Source organism: Capricornis sumatraensis, chromosome X (assembly GCF_032405125.1).
Source record: "Capricornis sumatraensis isolate serow.1 chromosome X, serow.2, whole genome shotgun sequence".
Taxonomy (NCBI): Eukaryota; Metazoa; Chordata; class Mammalia; order Artiodactyla; family Bovidae; genus Capricornis; species Capricornis sumatraensis.
The window spans coordinates 19,118,276-19,138,469 of record NC_091092.1 but is presented as its reverse complement, the minus strand read 5'-3'; the positions used below and the strand labels follow the sequence as shown (position 1 = coordinate 19,138,469).

The following is a 20,194-nucleotide window of genomic DNA, read 5'->3' as shown; positions in this document are numbered from 1 at the left end:
AAAAAAAATTTTTTTTCCTCTATAAAATGAGCTGCAACACAACTGATTTTCCAAAACTGGAAGTTAGGAGTTGCCAACAGTAAAAATTGAGAAGATAATGGTTTCAAGAAAGACTAGTTTCCCCAAGTTTAACTAAGAATAAAACTATTTAAAAATGATTAGTATTACCAGAATTTATCATCTAGAGACATGTGTATTGATGTGTTTTAAACAACACATTTTGTTAATAGCATCTTTGATTAAAGGAATCTGAAACACTGAAGTTGTTTTTCCTGTGACTGCCTGGTCTACTTTAAATGAATACTTGTGTTAAACTAAACAATACCTCTGGAGATGCTTTCAGCATTTTACTAGGGTCGTTAAGATGGAACTGTGACAAGGGGTAAAGAGTGCAATGGTTTTCCTTACCTTGCTAAAATGCAGTTTCATTCTTCGGGGTATAAATGGAGATCACCTTCAAAGACTATTACCCTGAAGAGATTTGACCCTTGAGACTGATAGTTGTATCTGTCAATATAAATAACTCCCAAGTAATGTCAGGAACTAGAGGTTTTTTTTTTTCTGTTTGGACAATTTCTTTTGGACATTTTTTTCTTTTTGGTTGGTTGGTTGGCTTGTGAGCTAAGGGTTATACTGTTAGGAGAAAAACAAGTTTTAAATGTGATCTGAAGGGATGTGCTTTGCTGTGCTTAGTCACTCAGTCATGTCTGACTCTTTGTGACCCTATGGACTATAGCCCGCCAGGCTCCTCTGTCCATGGCGATTCTCCAGGCAAGAATACTGGAGTGGGTTGCCATGCCCTCCTCCAGGGCACCTGGAGGGATAGGAGCCTTGAGAAAATAAGAAGCATACCCTAGAGAAAATGGCTAAATATCTCTAGTGTATTAAGATATGATTGTCCATAACAAGAATACAATAGTCAGCTTTGATGTAAAAAATGAATCTAGTTGGATAGTAGTGGGTTAATAATGCACAGAGTTACATAACTCCCTTGGGAACAAAATCTTAGCCTTAAATGGAATATAATTCACTATTTCTTGAAAGGCTGCTTTTTCATTGTTGTCCCCCCCCCCACCTCATTACTATTCCTAACAGCACTGAGTAGACTCCCAAGAAGAATTTAATTTGGTGAAGAAAAAGCTCAAAATAATGAAACAAAAACTTATTCCAATTATAACACTGTATTTACTGACATCCAGTGAAATGAGATGGAGAAGGCGATGGCACCCCAGTCCAGTACTCTTGCCTGGAAAATCCCATGGACGGAGGAGCCTGGTAGGCTGTAGTCCATGGGGTCGCTAAGAGTCAGGCATGACTGAGCGACTTCACTTTCACTTTTCACTTTCATGCACTGGAGAAGGAAATGGCAACCCACTCCAGTATTCTTGCCTGGAGAATCCCAGGGATGGTGGAGCCTGGTGGGCTGCCGTCTATGGGGTCACACAGAGTCGGACACGACTGAAGCGACTTAGCAGCAGCAGCAGTGAAATGAGAAAGCTCTAATCTCTTTGAAATGAATGTAAAACTACTGGATAATCTTTACATGTCACATAGACTTTTAGGTATTTCATATAGACATTTTGTAACTCTTCCTAAAAAGTCCTGATTTCATATACTCTTTCCCATTGTCAAATATATCAATCACAGAGTCCAAAAGACTGTTCTATACATCTGTGTCTCTTTTGCTGTCTCGCATACAGGATTTATTTAAAAAAAGAAAGAAATAAAGAAAGAAAATAAAGGAACACATTAATAAAAAAATATATATATCAACCAAAAGCTTTGAAAAATGTATCATTTTATGTGTTCCTTATTATCATTGAAGGTAGGCAGAAAAGTTATTATAACTATCATTTCACAAACAAGAATGGACTATATTTCAGAGATTTGTTGAGGACTATCTATCTGACAAAGCCACCATAAGCAGCTGCATGCATGCTAAGCTGCTTCAGTTGTGTCCAACTCTGCAACACTATGAACTGTACCCCACCAGGCTCCTCTGTCCATGTGATTCTCCAGGCAAAACTACTGGAGCAGGTTGCGATTTCCTTCTTCAGGGAATCTTCCCAACCTAGGGATTGAACCTGTATCTCTCATGTCTCCTGTATTTCCATGCAGGTTCTTTACCACTAGCACCACCTGGAAAGCCCAAGGAGCTGCATAACTGTTGACAACTTGTTACTTTAATTCTCTCTCCTGAAAATATCTTCCCTAGTATTTCTTATTCTTAAGTATGTGCTTATTTCTTACTCTTATTTCTTATCACTATTAACTTTAATTCTAATTCTGCCCCATAAGAGCAAACATACTTAATACAACAATCCATTGCTTGGAGCAGGGTTGAAAACAAAGTGAGTCACTCAGTTGTGTCCAACTCTTTGTGACCCCATGGAGCCTGCCAGGTTCCTCTGTTCATGGAATTCTCCAGACTAGAATACTGGAGTGGGTAGCCATTGCCTCCCTCCAAGGGATCTTCCCAACACAGGGATTCAACTCAGGTCTCTCATATTGCATGCTGATTCTTTACCATCTTGAGCCACCAGGGAAGCCCACATCTTAACACATATAATCACACAATCAAAGCAAACATTTTTATCTAATCTTGAGGTGCCATTGTGGTATAATCTTTCCAGGTGACCCATATAGCCAGGAGGCTAGACAGTTCCACACATTACAAGGTTGTAGCAGCTTCTTGTTTGACACTTAAGGACCATGTTTGACTATTTTTTTTTATAGGCTGGTGCAAGCTTTATCTTGTTTCAATGTCTGGGGTAGTCTCAGATTTCACTTGATATATTTTGATGACTTGCCAGAGTAAGTATGCTTGATTGTGTTCTTTCATTACAACTAACAATTTTAACAGGCTCACTCTAATCTGCTGTGGAATCATCATAAAGTTCATATTCCAAAGTTCTACTTGGAAGAATAGCTACCCTTCAGTATCGATCATATGTGAGGAGCACCAGATCTTTCCATTTATAGTTAAATTGCTCACCAAATAAAATTCATAGCAGACTGATGGTCTCTCCTTGGATATGTTTCCTGATCTTGTGCAAGTATTCATGCCTTGAGATTTACTGTGACACGAAATTATAGCCCAATTTCCTAAGGTCCAAATTTCTAGTGGAGAGTGTATATCTTCCCTGACTGTTTCTAAGTCTTTAATTAAAGCACAGATTCTATCTTTTAACTTCTATTCAATTCCTCTTTTATTCTTCTTCTTGGCTGCTACATATATAGATTTTCTTATTTAACTCCAATCACTAGTATTTCCTTATAAAACTGCTCTTATTGGAATGGTGGGGATAAATGGTTACTTCTTGCTTTCTCACTGTTCTGTTTAGGTTAATGTGGCAGAGTTCCATTGCATTGCATCTATTATTTACCATGTTGGACACAGTGTATAGAGTCACTTACCCCAGGCACGTAAGGCTCAGTTTGTCCAGTTATTGCAACAGAAAAGCCCCTCAATCTGCTGTCTGATATGGTTTGTAATTATCCGTAGTAGTTGCTTGTAATATAACTTTTATTTCTCCTCTTTGTGTCTTTTATCACCCCTCTAAGTCTCCTGGATCCTCGTGTACTCTATCAATCCTTCCACATAGCAGTCTGCTGTGAAACCTTCTCATATTGTTATATTTCATTAGCTCCCTAGTTCTTCTGATTTTCAAAATAGTCTCTAAAAAAATACAACAAGCTTGTGGATATTAAAAAAAAAAAAAAAGTAAGTAGACTCACAAATATAGATTACCAGTGGGGAGACAGGGGGAGGGAGGGGCAAGATAGGGGCAGAGGAGTAAGATGTACAAACTATTAGGTATAAGATAAGCTACAAGCATATATTGTACGACACGAGGAATATGGCCAATATTTTATAATAATTATAAGATGGTGTGTGTGCGTGTTCAGTCACTCAGTCATGTCCAACTCTTTGTGACCCCATGGACTGTGGCCCGCCAGGCTCCTTTGTCCATGGAATTTCCCAGGCAAGAATGCTGGAGTAGGTTGCCATTTCTTACTCTAGGGGATCTTCCTGACCCAGGGATCAAACCCAGGTCTCCTGCACTGGCAGGCAGATTCTTTACCATGGCACTACCTAGGATACCCTAAATGGAGCATAACTTTTAAAACTTGGGAATCACTATATTGTATACCTATAAGTACAAACTGGAATCAAGATTGCCAGGAGAAATATCAATAACCTCAGATAGGCAGATGACACCACCCTGATGGCAGAAAGTGAAGAGGAACTAAAAAGCCTCTTGATGAAAGTGAAAGAGGAGAGTGAAAAAGTTGGCTTAAAGCTCAACATTCAGAAAATGAAGATCATGGCATCTGGTCCCATCACTTCATGGGAATTAGATGGGGAAACAGTAGAAATAGTGTCAGACTTTATTTTAGTGGGCTCCAAAATCACTGCAGATGGTGACTGCAGCCATGAAATTAAAACACGCTTACTCCTTGGAAGGAAAGTTATGACCAACCTAGATAGCATATTCAAAAGCAGAGACATTACTTTGCCAACAAAGGTCCGTCTAGTCAAGGCTATGGTTTTTCCAGTGGTCATGTATGGATGTGAGAGTTGGACTGTGAAGAAGGCTGAGCGCCAAAGAATTGATGCTTTTGAACTGTGGTGTTGGAGAAGACTTGAGAGTCCCTTGGACTGCAAGGAGACCCAACAGGTCCATTCTAAAGGAGATCAGTCCTGGGATTTCTTTGGAAGGAATGATGCTAAAGCTGAAACTCCAGTACTTTGGCCACCTCATGAGAAGAGTTGAGTTCTTGGAAAAGACTCTGATGCTGGGAGGGATTGGGGGCAGGAGGAGAAGGGGACGACAGAGGATAAGATGGCTGGATGGCATCACCGACTCGATGGATATGAGTTTGAGTGAACTCTGGGAGATGGTGATGGACAGGGAGGCCTGGCGTGCTGCAATTCATGGGGTCACAAAGAGTTGAACATGACTGAACAACTGAACTGAACTGAAGCGTACATTTTGTTTCAATTTCTTATTGCTCCCATTTCTCAGTAAAGATTTCCATGTCAAAGTTGTAGCAGTTTCCCTTATAATAAGCCTATCAGCTATTCATTATAAATGCAGTTATATCCAAGAAAGTATACTTTATCCACTTCTACTTATGGACCATCATCTCTAAGCCTATGCCATCAGCGTTTGACTTTTCCATAGGTGAACACTCCTCGTTAGACCTTTATCCAGCCCTCCTAGTACTAGTACTTCTCTCTTGTTATTTGGTGTAACTTGACATTTCCATTTGAGGAACAATGCAGAGTAGTTGTGATACGGGTCGGCATTTGAGGGAACAGTCAGTACTGCATTGGAACTTCTTGGCCTCAGCTTTTTCAAAGGTGTCTTCCTGGTGAGAGTTATCTGTAAACCTTTCCGAAGTTTTATTCTCTGTTAGATAGCTGTTTTCTCAGACTTTTTTCTCCCAGGCCAGTATAGCTTCCTTTAGCTAACACATTCTGCCTGAATGGCCTAGTAAGTAGTTATATTTTTTCAAGTAGAAGTGCCACAATACTGGGCTTCCCTGATAGCTCAGTTGGTAAAGAATCCGCCTGCAATACAGGAGACCCTGGCTCAATTCCTGGGTCGAGAAGATCTGCTGGAGAAGGGATAGACTACCCACTCCAGTATTCTTGGGCGTCCCTTGTGGCTCAGCTGGTAAAGAATCCGCCTGCAATGCAGATGACCTGGGTTCAATCCCTGAGTTGGGAAGATCCCCTAAAGAAGGGAACAGCTACCCACTCCAGTATTCTGACCTGGAGAATTCCATGGACTGGGGTCGCAAAGAGTCGGACACAACTGAGCGACTTTCACTCACTCATTGTTAGTGTGAATATATTCACTATAATGCCACCCTGGGGAATAGTCCCCTTTTAGTTTCCATTCATTGTAGAAATTGGGTCCCAAGATGTGAGAGAGTTCATCAGGTCTTCACTCTATTGTTAGATAAGGGGTTTCTTTACTTTGCTGTTGTTCACTCCTATTATCAGGAACCCAAGCAAGAGAACAAGTACAGGTAAAGACAGAGCCACATGCTAAAGTTAGAGCTTTTTACACAAATACAAAGAAGAAAAGAGACCACACTCTGCCAGAAGTAAATAAAATATTTAATTAATTTGTTCTATAAAAATTAGTAGTGAAACTGCAGAACTAGAAAAACTTTTATTGCTAACATTCAGAAAACTCTGAATATATTTAAAACAGAAATGAACAGTTCTCACATGTTGGTGGGGGTACATGAGGTCTTAGCCATTTCTTAACTCATTGTTAACATTATTGAGTTACTGTTCATATAATTCACCTATATCTAACATAGCTTGATCTACATCAAAGAGTAGGTCTTCATCTTCTCTTGGTGTCAGTATTGATTCTAAGTCTAGGAGATCAGCAAGGTCTGGTAGTGAAGCTTCCTCAGAAAGAAAAGCATCTACTTCTGGTTCTTCTGCTCCATCATTTTGCTCCATACAAGAAACTTGTTCTTGTGTGATCAACTGTAAAAGCTCTTCAGCTATTCGTATTAACTGGGCTACACAGTCAATAAGTCCACCAATACGTACAGGGGCTAATGCAGACGGCATGCCTCTATGCTTTCTTCAGAAAATAAAATATTACTAGAAGCTATAGTAAATGAGTTCTTGGTGACAATGGATCCTGTGAGGCTGGCAGTGGTTGGTTTGGTTGAGAAATGAGGCTGTTGATATGATTACAATGATGATCAAATACAGAATGAGGGCAGTGGTCCTACAGTACTTTCTGATAAAGTTGGTGAACCTCCCGCAAAATTTACATATGGTACTCTTGTCTGTATCGGTAGTGAACTGCTATTATAATGACTATCAGACAGATTGTCACAGCCAAGAGAAAACAGCAAAGCAGATCTAATAATAGAAAAGAGAAATATAAAGTTAGTATCCTTGAGTTTTTATCCATCATACAGGTTCTGGCTATAGGATAAGGTTGAAAGGGTGCTGCTAGCTATTGTTTCTCCTTTTTGGATGGCTCTACTACTCATAGTCCCCTTTATACTTCTCATGGTTGTTACCGCTTCTTACGGGATATGAGAACAAAGTGAGCATAGGCAGTCTATCTATTTTTCTTGAACATCTCTATTGAGGAAGATATATATACTAAGTCTTTTAATTAATTATGTTTTTATTAGTACTTTTTCTCTTATTGCCATTTATATCTGGTGCTGCTAAATTCCTTCTGTGTTTTTAATAATCCATTCATTAAAGTTTTTTATTGCCCCTGTAGTTTGGGGAATTTATGGCAAATTGAAGTCCCACATTCTCTTTTTCCAAATTTTGTATAACTTCTGTTAGAAGATTTGTTCTTTGGTCATTTCCTATCACTGCCACTATTCCATCTCTAGCTGTTATTTCTCCCAAATTTATCTAAAGCCATGGTCATACTATTCTCATTTGTATGTCTTGTATACTCTACAAACCCTATTCCTAAGTTTATAGTTCTTCAAGGTAATATTGTTTGTTTAGAAATCTAGAGAACAACCCAATATAATCTACCTATCACATTTGCCCTACTCTTTGCAACCCCATGGACTGTAGTCTGCCAGGCTCTTCTGTCCATGGAATATTCCAGGCCAGAATACTGGAGTGGGTAGCCGTTCCCTTCTTCAGGGGATCGTCCCAACCCACAGATCAAACCCAGGTCTCCTGCACTGCAGGCAGATTCTCTGCCATCTGAGCCACCAGGGAAGCCCTTACCAACCTCTGCTCCCCTTAAAAATGAGTCTGCTCCCCTTAAAAATGAGGATGCAAGTTTTTAGTAATTTGACATAGCTCATATTGCTTACTCATTTGTTTGATTCATAGGGTTTTTTTTACACTCTCTCTTCTGCCTACTTAGAATGTTCATGTCCATATGCCCTGAGGTTTCACATGCCCAATCTGCAACCTTAAATTGAACTGACAAGGGGCCTGATTTGAGACTTGGAGTTCCCAAGACTGTAGAATCTGTATTAGTTTTTTTTTTTTCTTTTTTTTTGGGGGGGGGTGCAGTCAGATTGTCTCCTCTCTTATTCTAAGAAGATTATTCTGTCTTTCCATTCTGATGAGCTTGTACATGTCCTACATGAATTGATAAATTCCTTTCATTGATTTATTTTCATATCTCCCTTCACCAGATTGTTTTTCCTGCAGTAGAACAGTCTGTAATTTTCTATTAGAATATGTATTTCCAGTCCACAGCTGATCAGTATATCTATGTACTTTTGGCCAGTTGTTTTCTTGGGCATATATACATATTAAATTTCTACCCATCAGTCCTGCAAATTGGGCTGGTTTCCTCTCTCCAGCCTCAGTCAAGATTTTTTCTAGTGGAGATTATTCGGAAGCAGCCATCCATGTCACTCTTTTAGGATACTACCAAATCTGTCTTTGCCCTGTTTCCAACAGTTCTGACCACAGTGGAGCCCAGAAAGCCTCAGGCTTTACCCCAGCCACTTGAACTCCTAAGGCCTTCCTTTATTAAAGTAAAGCAAGTCATCAGCCAGATGGTCTGTGAATTTCACATGGAGCTTGCTGGTTTCCACAGTGCATGGTTTGACCTACTCAATTATATAGTATCTTCACCTAGCATAAGTCCTGTCAGAACCACACATTTTTTAAATCTAAAATCCTGATAGTAGCTACAGGGTTTTCCCTGATGATGACAGTCCTCACTGTGATACCCACAAGACACGATATTGGTTGGAGGCAACTTTACATCTGAAGTAGGGGAAAATGGGTATTAGACAGATGGCAGTTTAACTCACAAGAAATCTCTGCTTTGTGAAAGGAAATAATGGGAAAAATCATAAAAGGAATTTGGTATTAGTGTAGAGCATGAATCCGGTCATGAGATGAAAGATACTGAAATAAAGTGTATTAAATACTACTAGAGAGCCCCATCACATTTTTCAAAGGAAGCAATAACCTACTATGGTGCCCATAGCCCAAGGGCACAAGAGGGTAATAGGAACGTACTCACACAAAACCTATTTAATGTCTGGCTTCCTTTTCACCCAGTTTCTTTTCTCAGCTTCTTTACCTCCACCTAGGACTCTTTTTAAATTAATGCTCTTAGCCAACACACCTCATTTAATCACCTATGTGTTTCATTCTATTTCATTCTCTCTGTATCGTTGTCTTTCACTATTCCTTCACATCTTTTCTTCCATCTCTCTTGAAACTGGTCAAAATTTAGAAACAAATTATAGTCAATTTATCAAACAAGTATTGTATTTATAGAGTTTTTTATGACACAATCTATGTAAAAAGCAGAGAGGTAGCACATTTCATATGTTGCTATTTTATAAAGACAAATAAAAAGTGAAAGTGTTAGTCACTCAGTAATGTCCGACTCTGTGACCCCATGGGCTGTAGCCCATGAGCCTCCTCTATCTATGGGAGACTCCAGGCAGGAATACTGGAGTGGGTTGCCCTGCCCTCCTCCAGGGGATCTTCTTGACCCAGGGATCGAACCTACGTCTCTTATGTCTCCTGCATTGGCAGGCAGGTTCTTTACCTCTAGCACCACCTGGGAACCCCCCTCCAGAAGAATACTGGAGTGAGTTGCCATTTCCTTCTCCAGGGGATCTTTCCAACCCAGGGATTGAATATGGCTCTCCCACATTGCAGGCAGACTCTACCAACTTGAGCCACCAGGGAAGCCCTTTTATAAACTATCTGGGATTCTCCAGGCCAGAATACTGGAGTGAGTAACTGTTCCCTTCTCCAGGGGATCTTCCCAACCGAGGGATCAAACCCAGGTCTCCCACATTTCAGTCTGATTCTTTACCAATTGAGCCACCAGGGAAGCCCAAGAATACTGGAGTACGTAGCCTATCCCTTCTCCAGTGGATCTTCCTGACCCAGGAATCAAACCAGGGTCTGCATTGCAGGCAGATTCCTTACCAGCTGAGCTACCAGGGAAGCCCAAAGACAAATGAAGTTACTTAATATTTATGTAATCCTTGATTTTTCTATCTCATGGTTACCTTTGATGGGAAAAAATTTCCTGACCTAGCCTTAACCCTGTTGACCACTTTGTTAGCTAATCCACAATTTCTATGTTCAAAGCATCTTGGAACTGAGGAGGTGGGGATGTGGGGAGGGCAGGGAAGGTGCTGAGAATTTGCCAAATACTGCAGTGCTAAGAATAGTAACAGCACAGCATCAGCTTATTCCAGTTATGATAATTTCTAAAGCAACCCCTGACCCTAAGGTGTTTGCCTAACAGTGTATTTTGCGTAGTTTGCACCTAGTCCCAACTCATCATAAGGACCATCTTATTAGCTGTTACTTCTGCCTAGAATCCCATTCCCTTAGAAAAAAATGGTTTCTTGTCATTCTGGTCTCAGCTTAAATATCATCTCTAATTTCTGACCCTCCAACCTGAAAAAGCCTCTTAACCATCCCTTTCTCATTATGCATACAGTATATTTTTATATTCCAGTGCCTATAATCATTTCATATTTTCTTATTTATTCATTTCTTTTTCTGTCTCTCACCCCTTCCCATATTTAGACTAAAATGGAGTTTCATGAAATTAGGAAGCTTGTCTCTTCTGATTTCTGCAAAATAGAAAGAGTGGCTGCCACATAGGTAACCAGTAAGTGTTGTTAAAGAAAGGCAGGGAAGGAGGGAAGGAGGGACAACTTTTAACTCTTTCATTGAGTAGATATTATCAAGTTACAAATATGTATGAACAGCAGGGGTAAAAAGATAAACCAATTAATCAAAACACATGGTTAATAAAATTAGCAAACAATGCACAGACTGAGAGAAAATATTCACAAAACATATATCTGACAAAGAACTTGTAACCATGAGATATAAAGACATACAAAGAGCTTGAACAACACAAAAATAAAAAGAAATCTTAAAAATTAGGGCAGAAATAAATGTAAAAGAAACAAAAGAGACCATAGCAAAAATCAACAAAGCCAAAAGCTGGTTCTTTGAGAAGATAAATAAAATTGACAAACCATTAGCCAGACTCATCAACAAACAAAGGGAGAAAAATCAAATCAATAAAACTACAAATGAAAATGGAGAAATCACAACAGACAACACAGAAATACAAAGGATCATAAGAGACTACTATCAGCAACTATATGCCAATAAAATGGACAACTTGGAAGAAATGGACAAATTCTTAGAAAAGTACAACTTTCTAAAACTGAACCAGGGAGAAATAGAAAATCTTAACAGACCCTTCACAAGCACAGAAATTGAAACTGTAATCAGAAATCTTCCAGCAAACAAAAGCCTAGGACTAGATGGCTTCACAGCTGAATTCTACCAAAAATTTAGAGAAGAGCTAACACCTATCCTACTCAAACTCTTCCAGAAAATTGCAGAGGAAGGTAAACTTCTAAACTCATTCTATGAGGCCACCATCACCTTAATACAAAAACCTGACAAAGATGCCACAATAAAAGAAAAATACATGCCAATATCACTGATGAACATAGATGCAAAAATCCTTAACAAAATTATAGCAAACAGAATCCAACAACATACTAAAAAGATCAAACATCATAACCAAGGGGGCTTTATCCCAGGGATGCAAGGATTCTTCAATATCTGCAAATCAATCAGTGTAATATACCACATTAACAAATGGAAAAATAAAAAACCATATGATTATCTCAATAGATGCACAGAAAGCCTTTGACAAAATTCAACATCCATTTATGATAAAAACTCTCCAGAAAGCAGGAATAGAAGGAACATACCTCAGCATAATAAAAGCTATATATGACAAACCCACAACAAACATTATCCTCAATGTGAAAAATTGAAAGCATTTCCCCTAAATTCAGGAACAAGACAAGGGTGCCCATTCTCATCACTATTATTCAATATAGTTTTGGATGTTTTGGAAACAGCAATCAGAGCAGAAAAAGAAATAAAAGGAATCCAAATTGGAAAAGAAAAAGTAAACTCTCACTGCAGATGACATGATCCTCTACATAGAAAACCCTAAAGATTCCACCAGAAAATTACTACAGCTAATCAATGAATATGGTAAAGTCGCAGGATATAAATCAACATACAGAAATCCCTTGCATTCCTATACACTAATAATGAGAAAATAGAGAAATTAAGGAAATAATTCAATTCACCATTGCAAGGAAAAGAATAAAATACTTAGGAATATATCTACCTAAAGAAACAAAAGACCTATATTTAGAAAACCATAAAACATTGGTGAAAGAAATCAAAGAGGACACTAATAGATGGAGAAATATACCATGTCCATGGATCAGAAGAATCAATATAATGAAAATAAGTATACTACCTAAAGTAATCTATATATTCAATGCAATCCCTATCAAGCTACCAGTAGTATTTTTCAGAGAACTAGATCAAATAATTTCACAATAGGTATGGAAATACAAAAAACCTTGATAGCCAAAGCAATCTTAAGAAAGAAGAATGGAACTGGAGGAATCAATCTGCCTGACTTCAGGCTCCACTACAAAGCCTCAGTCATCAAGACAGTATGGTACTGGCACAAAGACAGAAATATAGACAATGGAACACAACAGAAAGTCCAGAGATAAATCCACACACCTATGGACACCTTATCTTTGACAAAGGAGGCAAGAATATACAATGGAGAAAAGACAATCTCTTTAACAAGTGGTGCTGGGAAAACTGGTCAACCACTTGTAAAAGAATGAAACTAGAACACTTTCTAACACCATACAGGAAAATAGACTCAAAATGGATTAAAGATCTAAATGTAAGGCCAGAAACTATAAAACTCCTAGAGGAAGACATTGGCAAAACACTCTGACATAAATCAGAGCAGGATCCTCTATGACCCACCTCCCAGAATATTGGAAATAAAAGCAAAAATAAACAAATGGGACCTAATTAAAAGCTTTTGCACAACAAGGGAAACTATAAGCAAGGTGACATGACAGCCTTCAGAATGGGAGAAAATAATAGCAAATGAAGCAACTGACAAGTAACTGATCTCAAAAATATACAAGCAACTCCTGCAGCTCAATTCCAGAAAAATAAATGATCCAATCAAAAAATTGGCCAAAAAACTAAACAGACATTTCTCCAAAGAAGACATACAGATGGCTAACAAACACATGAAAAGATGCTCAACATCACTCATTATCAGAGAAAGGCAAATCAAAACCACAATGAGGTACCATTTCACACCATTCAGAATGGCTGTGATCCAAAAGTCTACAAGCAATATATTCTTCAGAGGGTGTGGAGAAAAGGGAACCCTCTTACACTGTTGGTGGGAATGCAAACTAGTACAGCCACTATAGGGAACAGTGTGGAGATTCCTTAAAAAACTGGAAATAGAACTGCAGTATGACCCAGCCATCCCACTGCTGGGCATACACACTGATGAAACCAGAATTGAAAGAGACATGTGTACCCCAATGTTCATCAAAGCACTGTTTATAATAGCCAGGACATGGAAGCAACCTAGATGTCCATCAGCAGACAAATGGATAAGAAAGCTGTGGTATATATACACAATGAAGCATTACTCAGCCATTAACAGGATACATTTGAATCAGTTCTAATGAGGTGGATGAAACTGGATCCTATTATACAGAGTGAAGTAAGCCAGAAAGAAAAACACCAATACAGTATACTAACACATATATATGAAATTTAGAAAGATGGTGATGATAACCCTGTATGTGAGACAGCAGAAGAGACACAGATGTATAGAAACAGTCTGTTGGACTTTGTGGGATAGGGCGAGGGTGGGATAGTTTGGGAGAATGGCATTGAAACATGTATGTTATCATATGTGAAATGGATCGCCAGTCCAGGTTCGATGCATGATACAGGATGCTTGGGGCTGGTGCACTGGGATGACCTAGAGGGATGGGATGGGGAAGGAGGCAGGAGTGGGGTTCAGGATGGGGAACACAAGTACACCTGTGGTAGATGCATGTCAATGTATGGCAAAACCAAGACAATATTGTAAACTAATTAGCCTCCGATTAAAATAAATAAATTTATATTTTATAAAAAATAAAAATTAAAAAAATGGGCAAAAGAGTTTAACAAACATTTCACAAAGGAAGAAAAATAAACAGCTAATAATCACAAGAAAATATATTCCATATCTTCATCATCAGGGAAATGCAAGTTAACATCACAATGAAATACTACAACACACTCACTAGACTAGCTAAAATCAAAGACTGATAACACCAAATGTTGACAGAGATATAGAGCAACCAGAATTCTCACCCACGGCTTGTAGGAATGTGAAAGGATACAACCTCTTTGAAAACATCTTGCAGTTTCTTATAAAACTAGGCAAGCACCTATCCAATCCCAGCAATTCCACTCTGAGGTATTTACCCAAGAGAAATGAAAGTTCACAAAAAGACTTTTTATAAGAATGGTTATAGCAACCTTATGCATGGTAACCAAAAGTGGAAAGAACCCAGATGTCAATCAAAAGGAGAATGGATCAACTGTGGTTTATTCATACAATGTGATACTAATCAGCAATAAAAGGAAAGCCACTGCTGCTAGGGATAAAAACATGGAGGGATATCAAAAACATCATACTTTATGAAAGGAGCCAGACCCCCAAAAAATATATTGTATGATTCTATTCATATGCAATTCTAGAAAATGCAAAACAATCTATGGTGGAAAAATAAAAATAGCAATTGCATCTGGGGAGTGGAAACTGACAGGAAGAAGCTAAAGAGAACTTTCTGAGGTGATGGGTTATATAAGCTTATGCATTTTTCAAAACTCACTGAATGGTACTCTTAATATATGTACATGCCACTATATGTAAATTTTACTTGCCCCCAAAAAGTAATCAAGCATAATCTCCAATCTCAAAAACTATATATCAGATGAAATGGCATGCCCATAAATATTTTAATAAATGTTCACATTTATTAAAGACCTATTACACTTTAGGTACTTTTTTTCTATTAGTACATTTAATCCTCTCAACAACCCTGTGAAGTTACAGATGGAAAAATTGAGGAACACAGAAATCAAGTAACTTGCCCACAGTCACATGGTAAGTAAAGATACAGAATTGGAAGTCAGCCCATGTCTGATTCCTAAAGTCTTATGCCAGAAAGCACAAATTCAGGTGCCTACAGGAGGAAAATATACCTTATTCTTACACATTTTCGATGTCAGATCCAGCACTGACATCTCATTCTAAGCAGGAATAGAACTCCAAGAGAATGTTACCTCATTTCCCATCCCTGGAAACTGGCTGAATTCCAAGTTGACTGTGAGTACCAAGGCAGAAGGATGGAGAGAGCCACATCAGTCTGCAGCAATCCCCATTATCTGTGACAGGAATGCTGTGTCTATTTTATTAATACCTGCCCTTCCACTGACCTACTGAATTGGCCCACTCATAAACTACTCATCTGCGATTCAGTCAAGATGGGTGAAAGAGTCAAGGTTATGCCAACCAAATGTTCACTGGACTTCCACTTTCAAGTGGGATGTGAATGCTCTAGCCACAACTTAAAACAATGACAACAACAAAAGATAAACTGAAAAATTAGTGTTTTTTAAATACCTGCAATATATAGAAACAAGGACAAGATGAACTAAAATTTCAGAGGTAAAGAGTCCTTCCTAAGTGAGCGATAATCACGGACATTTTTTCTTCGCTGAGACATTTGCTAATTCTGTGCACAAGTCAAAGAAGAGGCTTGGCACCGAGACAGAAGGATTCTACTGAGGAAAATGAGAAATCTGAATAAATCTGGAGGCTATCATACTGGATTGGAAATTTGAGAAGCCTGAAATACTGGGCTAAACTTCCTTACCTCAAGTTAGCTGAGTACCGCGGCCATCGCGCGCAGACGTACAATCTTCCAAGTCTCCCTGTACTTTGGAGGTAAATTATCGTGAGAAGGGAGGAGCCTGCCACACACTACTCTGCTGGTCTCTGGCTCAAATGTTACACAGATTTTGAAGTTGCGAGGGTGTGGGGAGGCTCGTTTGAGTTAATAAGTTCAAAACCATCCCTGTAAGGCACTTTAGATAAAATGATTCTAAAATGTATAAGGATATATAAAGGGCTTGAGGTGAAGTCACTCAGTCGTGTCTGACTCTTTGCGACCTCATTAATTGTAGCTTACCAGGCTTCTCCATCCATGGAATTTTCCAGGCAAGAGTACCAGAGTAGGTTGCCATTTCCTGCTCCAGAGGATCTTCCTGACGCAGGGATAGAACCCAGGTTTCCCACATTGCAGGCAGACACTTTACTCTCTGAGCCACCAGGGAAGCCATAAAGGGTTTAGTATAGCCAAAACATCTTAAAGAAGAACAAAATTGGAGGACATATACTATCAAATACTAAGGTTAGCTAGCTATGCAGCTCCAGGCAAGAATACTGGAGTGGGTTGCCATTTCCTTCTCCAGGGGATTTTCCCGACCCAGAGATTGAACCCAGGTCTCCCGCATTGTAGGCAGATGCTTTACCGTTTGAACTACCAGGAAAGCCCAGTTATTTGACAGCATGGTACTAATACAAGAACAAACAAATAAATCAGTGTAACATGACTGTTACCTCACACTGGATATACAACTACTAACAATAATTTGAAATAGTCCTGGGTGTTCATTGGAAAAGACCCTGATGCTGGGAGGGATTGTGGGTAGGAGGAGAAGGGGACGACAGAGGATGAGATGGCTGGATGGCATCACTGACTTGATGGACGTGAGTCTGAGTGAACTCCAGGAGTTGGTGATGGACAGGGAGGCCTGGCATGCTGCAATTCATGGGGTCACAAAGAGTCGGACACAACTGAGTGACTGAACTGAACTGAATAGACCTAAATATGAAAGGTAAAACAGTAAATCTTCTAGATCAAACCATTGACAAATATCTTCATGATCTTCAGTAAAGATTTCTTACTCTACATAAAAAGAGTTAACTAGGAAAGAAGATTGATAAATGGATTTCATTAAAATTAAGACTTACCAGGTGGCGCTAGTGGTAAAGAACACGCCTGCCAATGCAGGAAACATAAGAGACATGGGTTTGATCCCTGGGTTGGGAAGATCCCCTGGAGAAGAAAATGGCAACCCACTCCAGTATTCTTGCCTGGAGAATCCTATGGGCAGAGGAGCCTGGCAGGTTACAGTCTAGTCCATGGGGTCACAAAGAGTCAGATGCAACTGAAGCGACTTAGCACACACAAGAACTTCCACTTGTCAAAATGAAAGCAAAAGTCGCTCAGTCCTGTCCGACTCTTTGCGACCCATTTATCAAAAGACACTTTAAGAGGGTGAAAAGGTCAACCACAGACTGGGAGAGAATATTCACAAAATATATATTTAACAAGTGACTTGTATCAAGTATATACATTTATTTTAAACTTCAAATAAATAGTGGGAAAAAAAAAGACAACGCAATTTTTTAAAGTGTTAACAATGGAACAAAGAATTGAGTGGCACTTCACAGATGAGAACTTTTAAATGAACTTCAAGCATATTAATAGATTTTCATTGTTATTGGTTATTTGGAATGCAAATTAAACTGACAGCCAAGACACACAAATCCCCACCAGAAAAGCTAAAATTGAAAAAAATAAAAAATAAAAAACTGACAATATCAAGCATTGAGAAGAACATGGAGCAACTAGAACTCTCATGCATTGTTGGTGAAGATGTTAACTTGTACAACTTCCTTGGAACTGTTGGGCAGTATCTACTAAAACTAAACATACCTCTCTTGAACAACCTTGTCATTCTATTCCTAAATATATACAATAAAAGATTACTACTGTCCACAAAAATACATGAACAAGAAAGCTGAAAGAAGCCAGATGCCTTAAAGTACATACCATATAATTCTATTTACATGAAATTTAAGAACAGGCAAATGAATCTGTAGAACAAAAGTGAATGTAGTGGTTACTTGTCAGTGGGGGTGGGCTTTCGACTGGGAAGAAATGTGAGGAAGCCTTCTGCAATGCTGGAAATGTTCTGTTGATATAATTACATATTTTTTCTTTAAAAGCATTCAGCTGTACAAAATAATTGATGCACTTCATCTTATATATGCTATATTTTACAAAATTGTTATTTTAAATTTAGGGTTTCCTTCCTATAAAATCAGTAAAGACAGCAAGACAGTGATGAGAGTCTTGCCAGGATTCAGAGAGCCAGTCATCATAGTCAATAGAAATGGAATGAAGGGGCTCCCCAAGTGACTCAGTGGTGAAGAATCTGACTGCCAATGCAGGGGACACAGGTTTAACTGGGAAGATCCCACATTCCACGGAGCAACTAGGCCTGGGTGCCACAACTATTGAGCGTGGGTTCTAGAGCCTGAGAACCACAACTACTGAGACCACGTGCTGCAACTATAGCCATATACACTAGAGCTTGAGCTCCACAACAAGAGAAGTCACCACAATGAGAAACCGGTGCACTGCAACTAGAGATTAGCCCCTGCTCACCACAATTAGAGAAAAGCCTCCATAGCAATGAAGACCCAGCACAGCCCAAAATAATGAATAAATAAATAAATAAGAAATGGAATTAAGTCTGAAGATACAGAGAAGAATCCTTGGCCTACTTCATGGCAAGGCTAAGTAAAGCAAGAGACCAAAGTAAAGCAAAAGCTGGATGGAATTGCAAATTGACAGAAGAAGAAGTAATCCATATCTTACAAAAAGCTCAGAAAGACAGCTGGGACAGGCCATGATGTCCATCTGATAATGAGAATCTTTAACCCCATAGACTTTATTAATCTCATTCTTGTGATATTTTTGTCAGCATAACTAATCAAAAACCGCCATTTTTCCTTTAGCTGATAGTCCTGCCCTGCTATTTTGTGATACTCATAGCTGGCAAACCGGCAATAAGCGTCTAACAGTAGGATGGAAAAGGAGCATAGGCATCCAAGTCCTCTGGGTCTGTGTTTATAGTCGTTAAATTTCTCTGCATCAGGCAAGGTCAATTAGTTCGCATCCAACAGGAACAGAGGCAGTTATGTGGGAGAGATTAAAACATGCCTTTACAGGGACTTCCCTGGCAGTCCAGTGCTTGAGACTCCATGCTTCCAATTCAGGGGATGCAAGTTCAGTCCCTGGTCGGGGAGCTAAGATCCCAGATGCCATGTGGCCCAGCCTCCCAAAAAATGTTCCTTTTCGGAGTATAGGTGCCAGTTTCCTATTTACAAACAGTAAATGTTCTAATAAAACTCCCTTTTCTACTGCTGCAGTGCCAGCAGTAGAATTTGGATACATGCGTTTAACATAGTTTTTTTAATAACACCCCCATACACTACCTCTAGAGCTTCCATGATAGCTCAGTTGGTAAAGAATCTGCCTGCAATGCAGGAGACCCTGGTTCAATTCCTGGGTTGGGAAGAGACCCTGGAGAAGGGAAAGCCTTGTATTCTAGAATACTAGAATACTCTAGTATTCTGACCTGAAGAATTCCATGGATTGTATAGTCCATGGGGTCACAAAGAGTTCGACACGACTGAGCGACTTTCACTTTCACACTACTTGTCATTGCCCTCCCCACCCCTGAGGAAACATCAAGATGTCCTCATTCTCAAAGGGCAAATTTTAAAATTTTGACATAGCAGGAGCTCTCTGAGGGGCTACAATGAAGAAAGCAATAGGATCTGCCCTTCAAACTTTTTTTTTAATGAAAAAATAAAGCTACAAACCTTTAATTTAAAAAACCTGTGTGCAATAAGGCACTTGCCTATTATAGGATCTGACATTTAAAATCCCCATGAACCATCTTTAATTTATCAAGAAAGAAAGGAAAGAATTGTGTGGCTGAAGAGCTAAACATGGTACCTTCTTCAAAATATATGAAAAATTCAAAACAGAAACTGAAAAAATGGAGGGTAGGAAATGTTCTTATGGTCAATTTAAACCAAATTCTACTGAATTTCTTTCTTCCTCCTCCAAATTTGTTCACTGCTGCAGAGAGAATCACAGATTCCTGCTTACCTTTCAAAAAACAACTCTGTCAGTGGAGAAAAATAACCACTTTTGAAAATATATATCTCTTGGTTATTTTCCTAGACAGACAAAGAGTTTCCTCAGAACACTCTTCAAACATGAGGACAGAAACCCCATCTTGACTTGATGGAACCCTGCAGAGGCTTGTCCCTGAATCCTGTTATGAGAAGCCCACAGG

General features: G+C 39.1%; 2 protein-coding genes across 2 annotated transcripts in view; one reads left to right on the top strand and one right to left on the bottom strand.

Annotated features, from left to right (window-relative positions):
* Positions 1–20,194, top strand: part of TRPC5 (transient receptor potential cation channel subfamily C member 5) — a 179,491-nt gene that overhangs the window by 51,904 nt on the left and 107,393 nt on the right. The window lies entirely within an intron of this gene.
* On the bottom strand, positions 6,272–6,604 carry TRPC5OS (TRPC5 opposite strand). The gene is given in 1 exon segment (XM_068962442.1): positions 6,272–6,604. A coding segment is annotated over 1 exon segment (333 nt).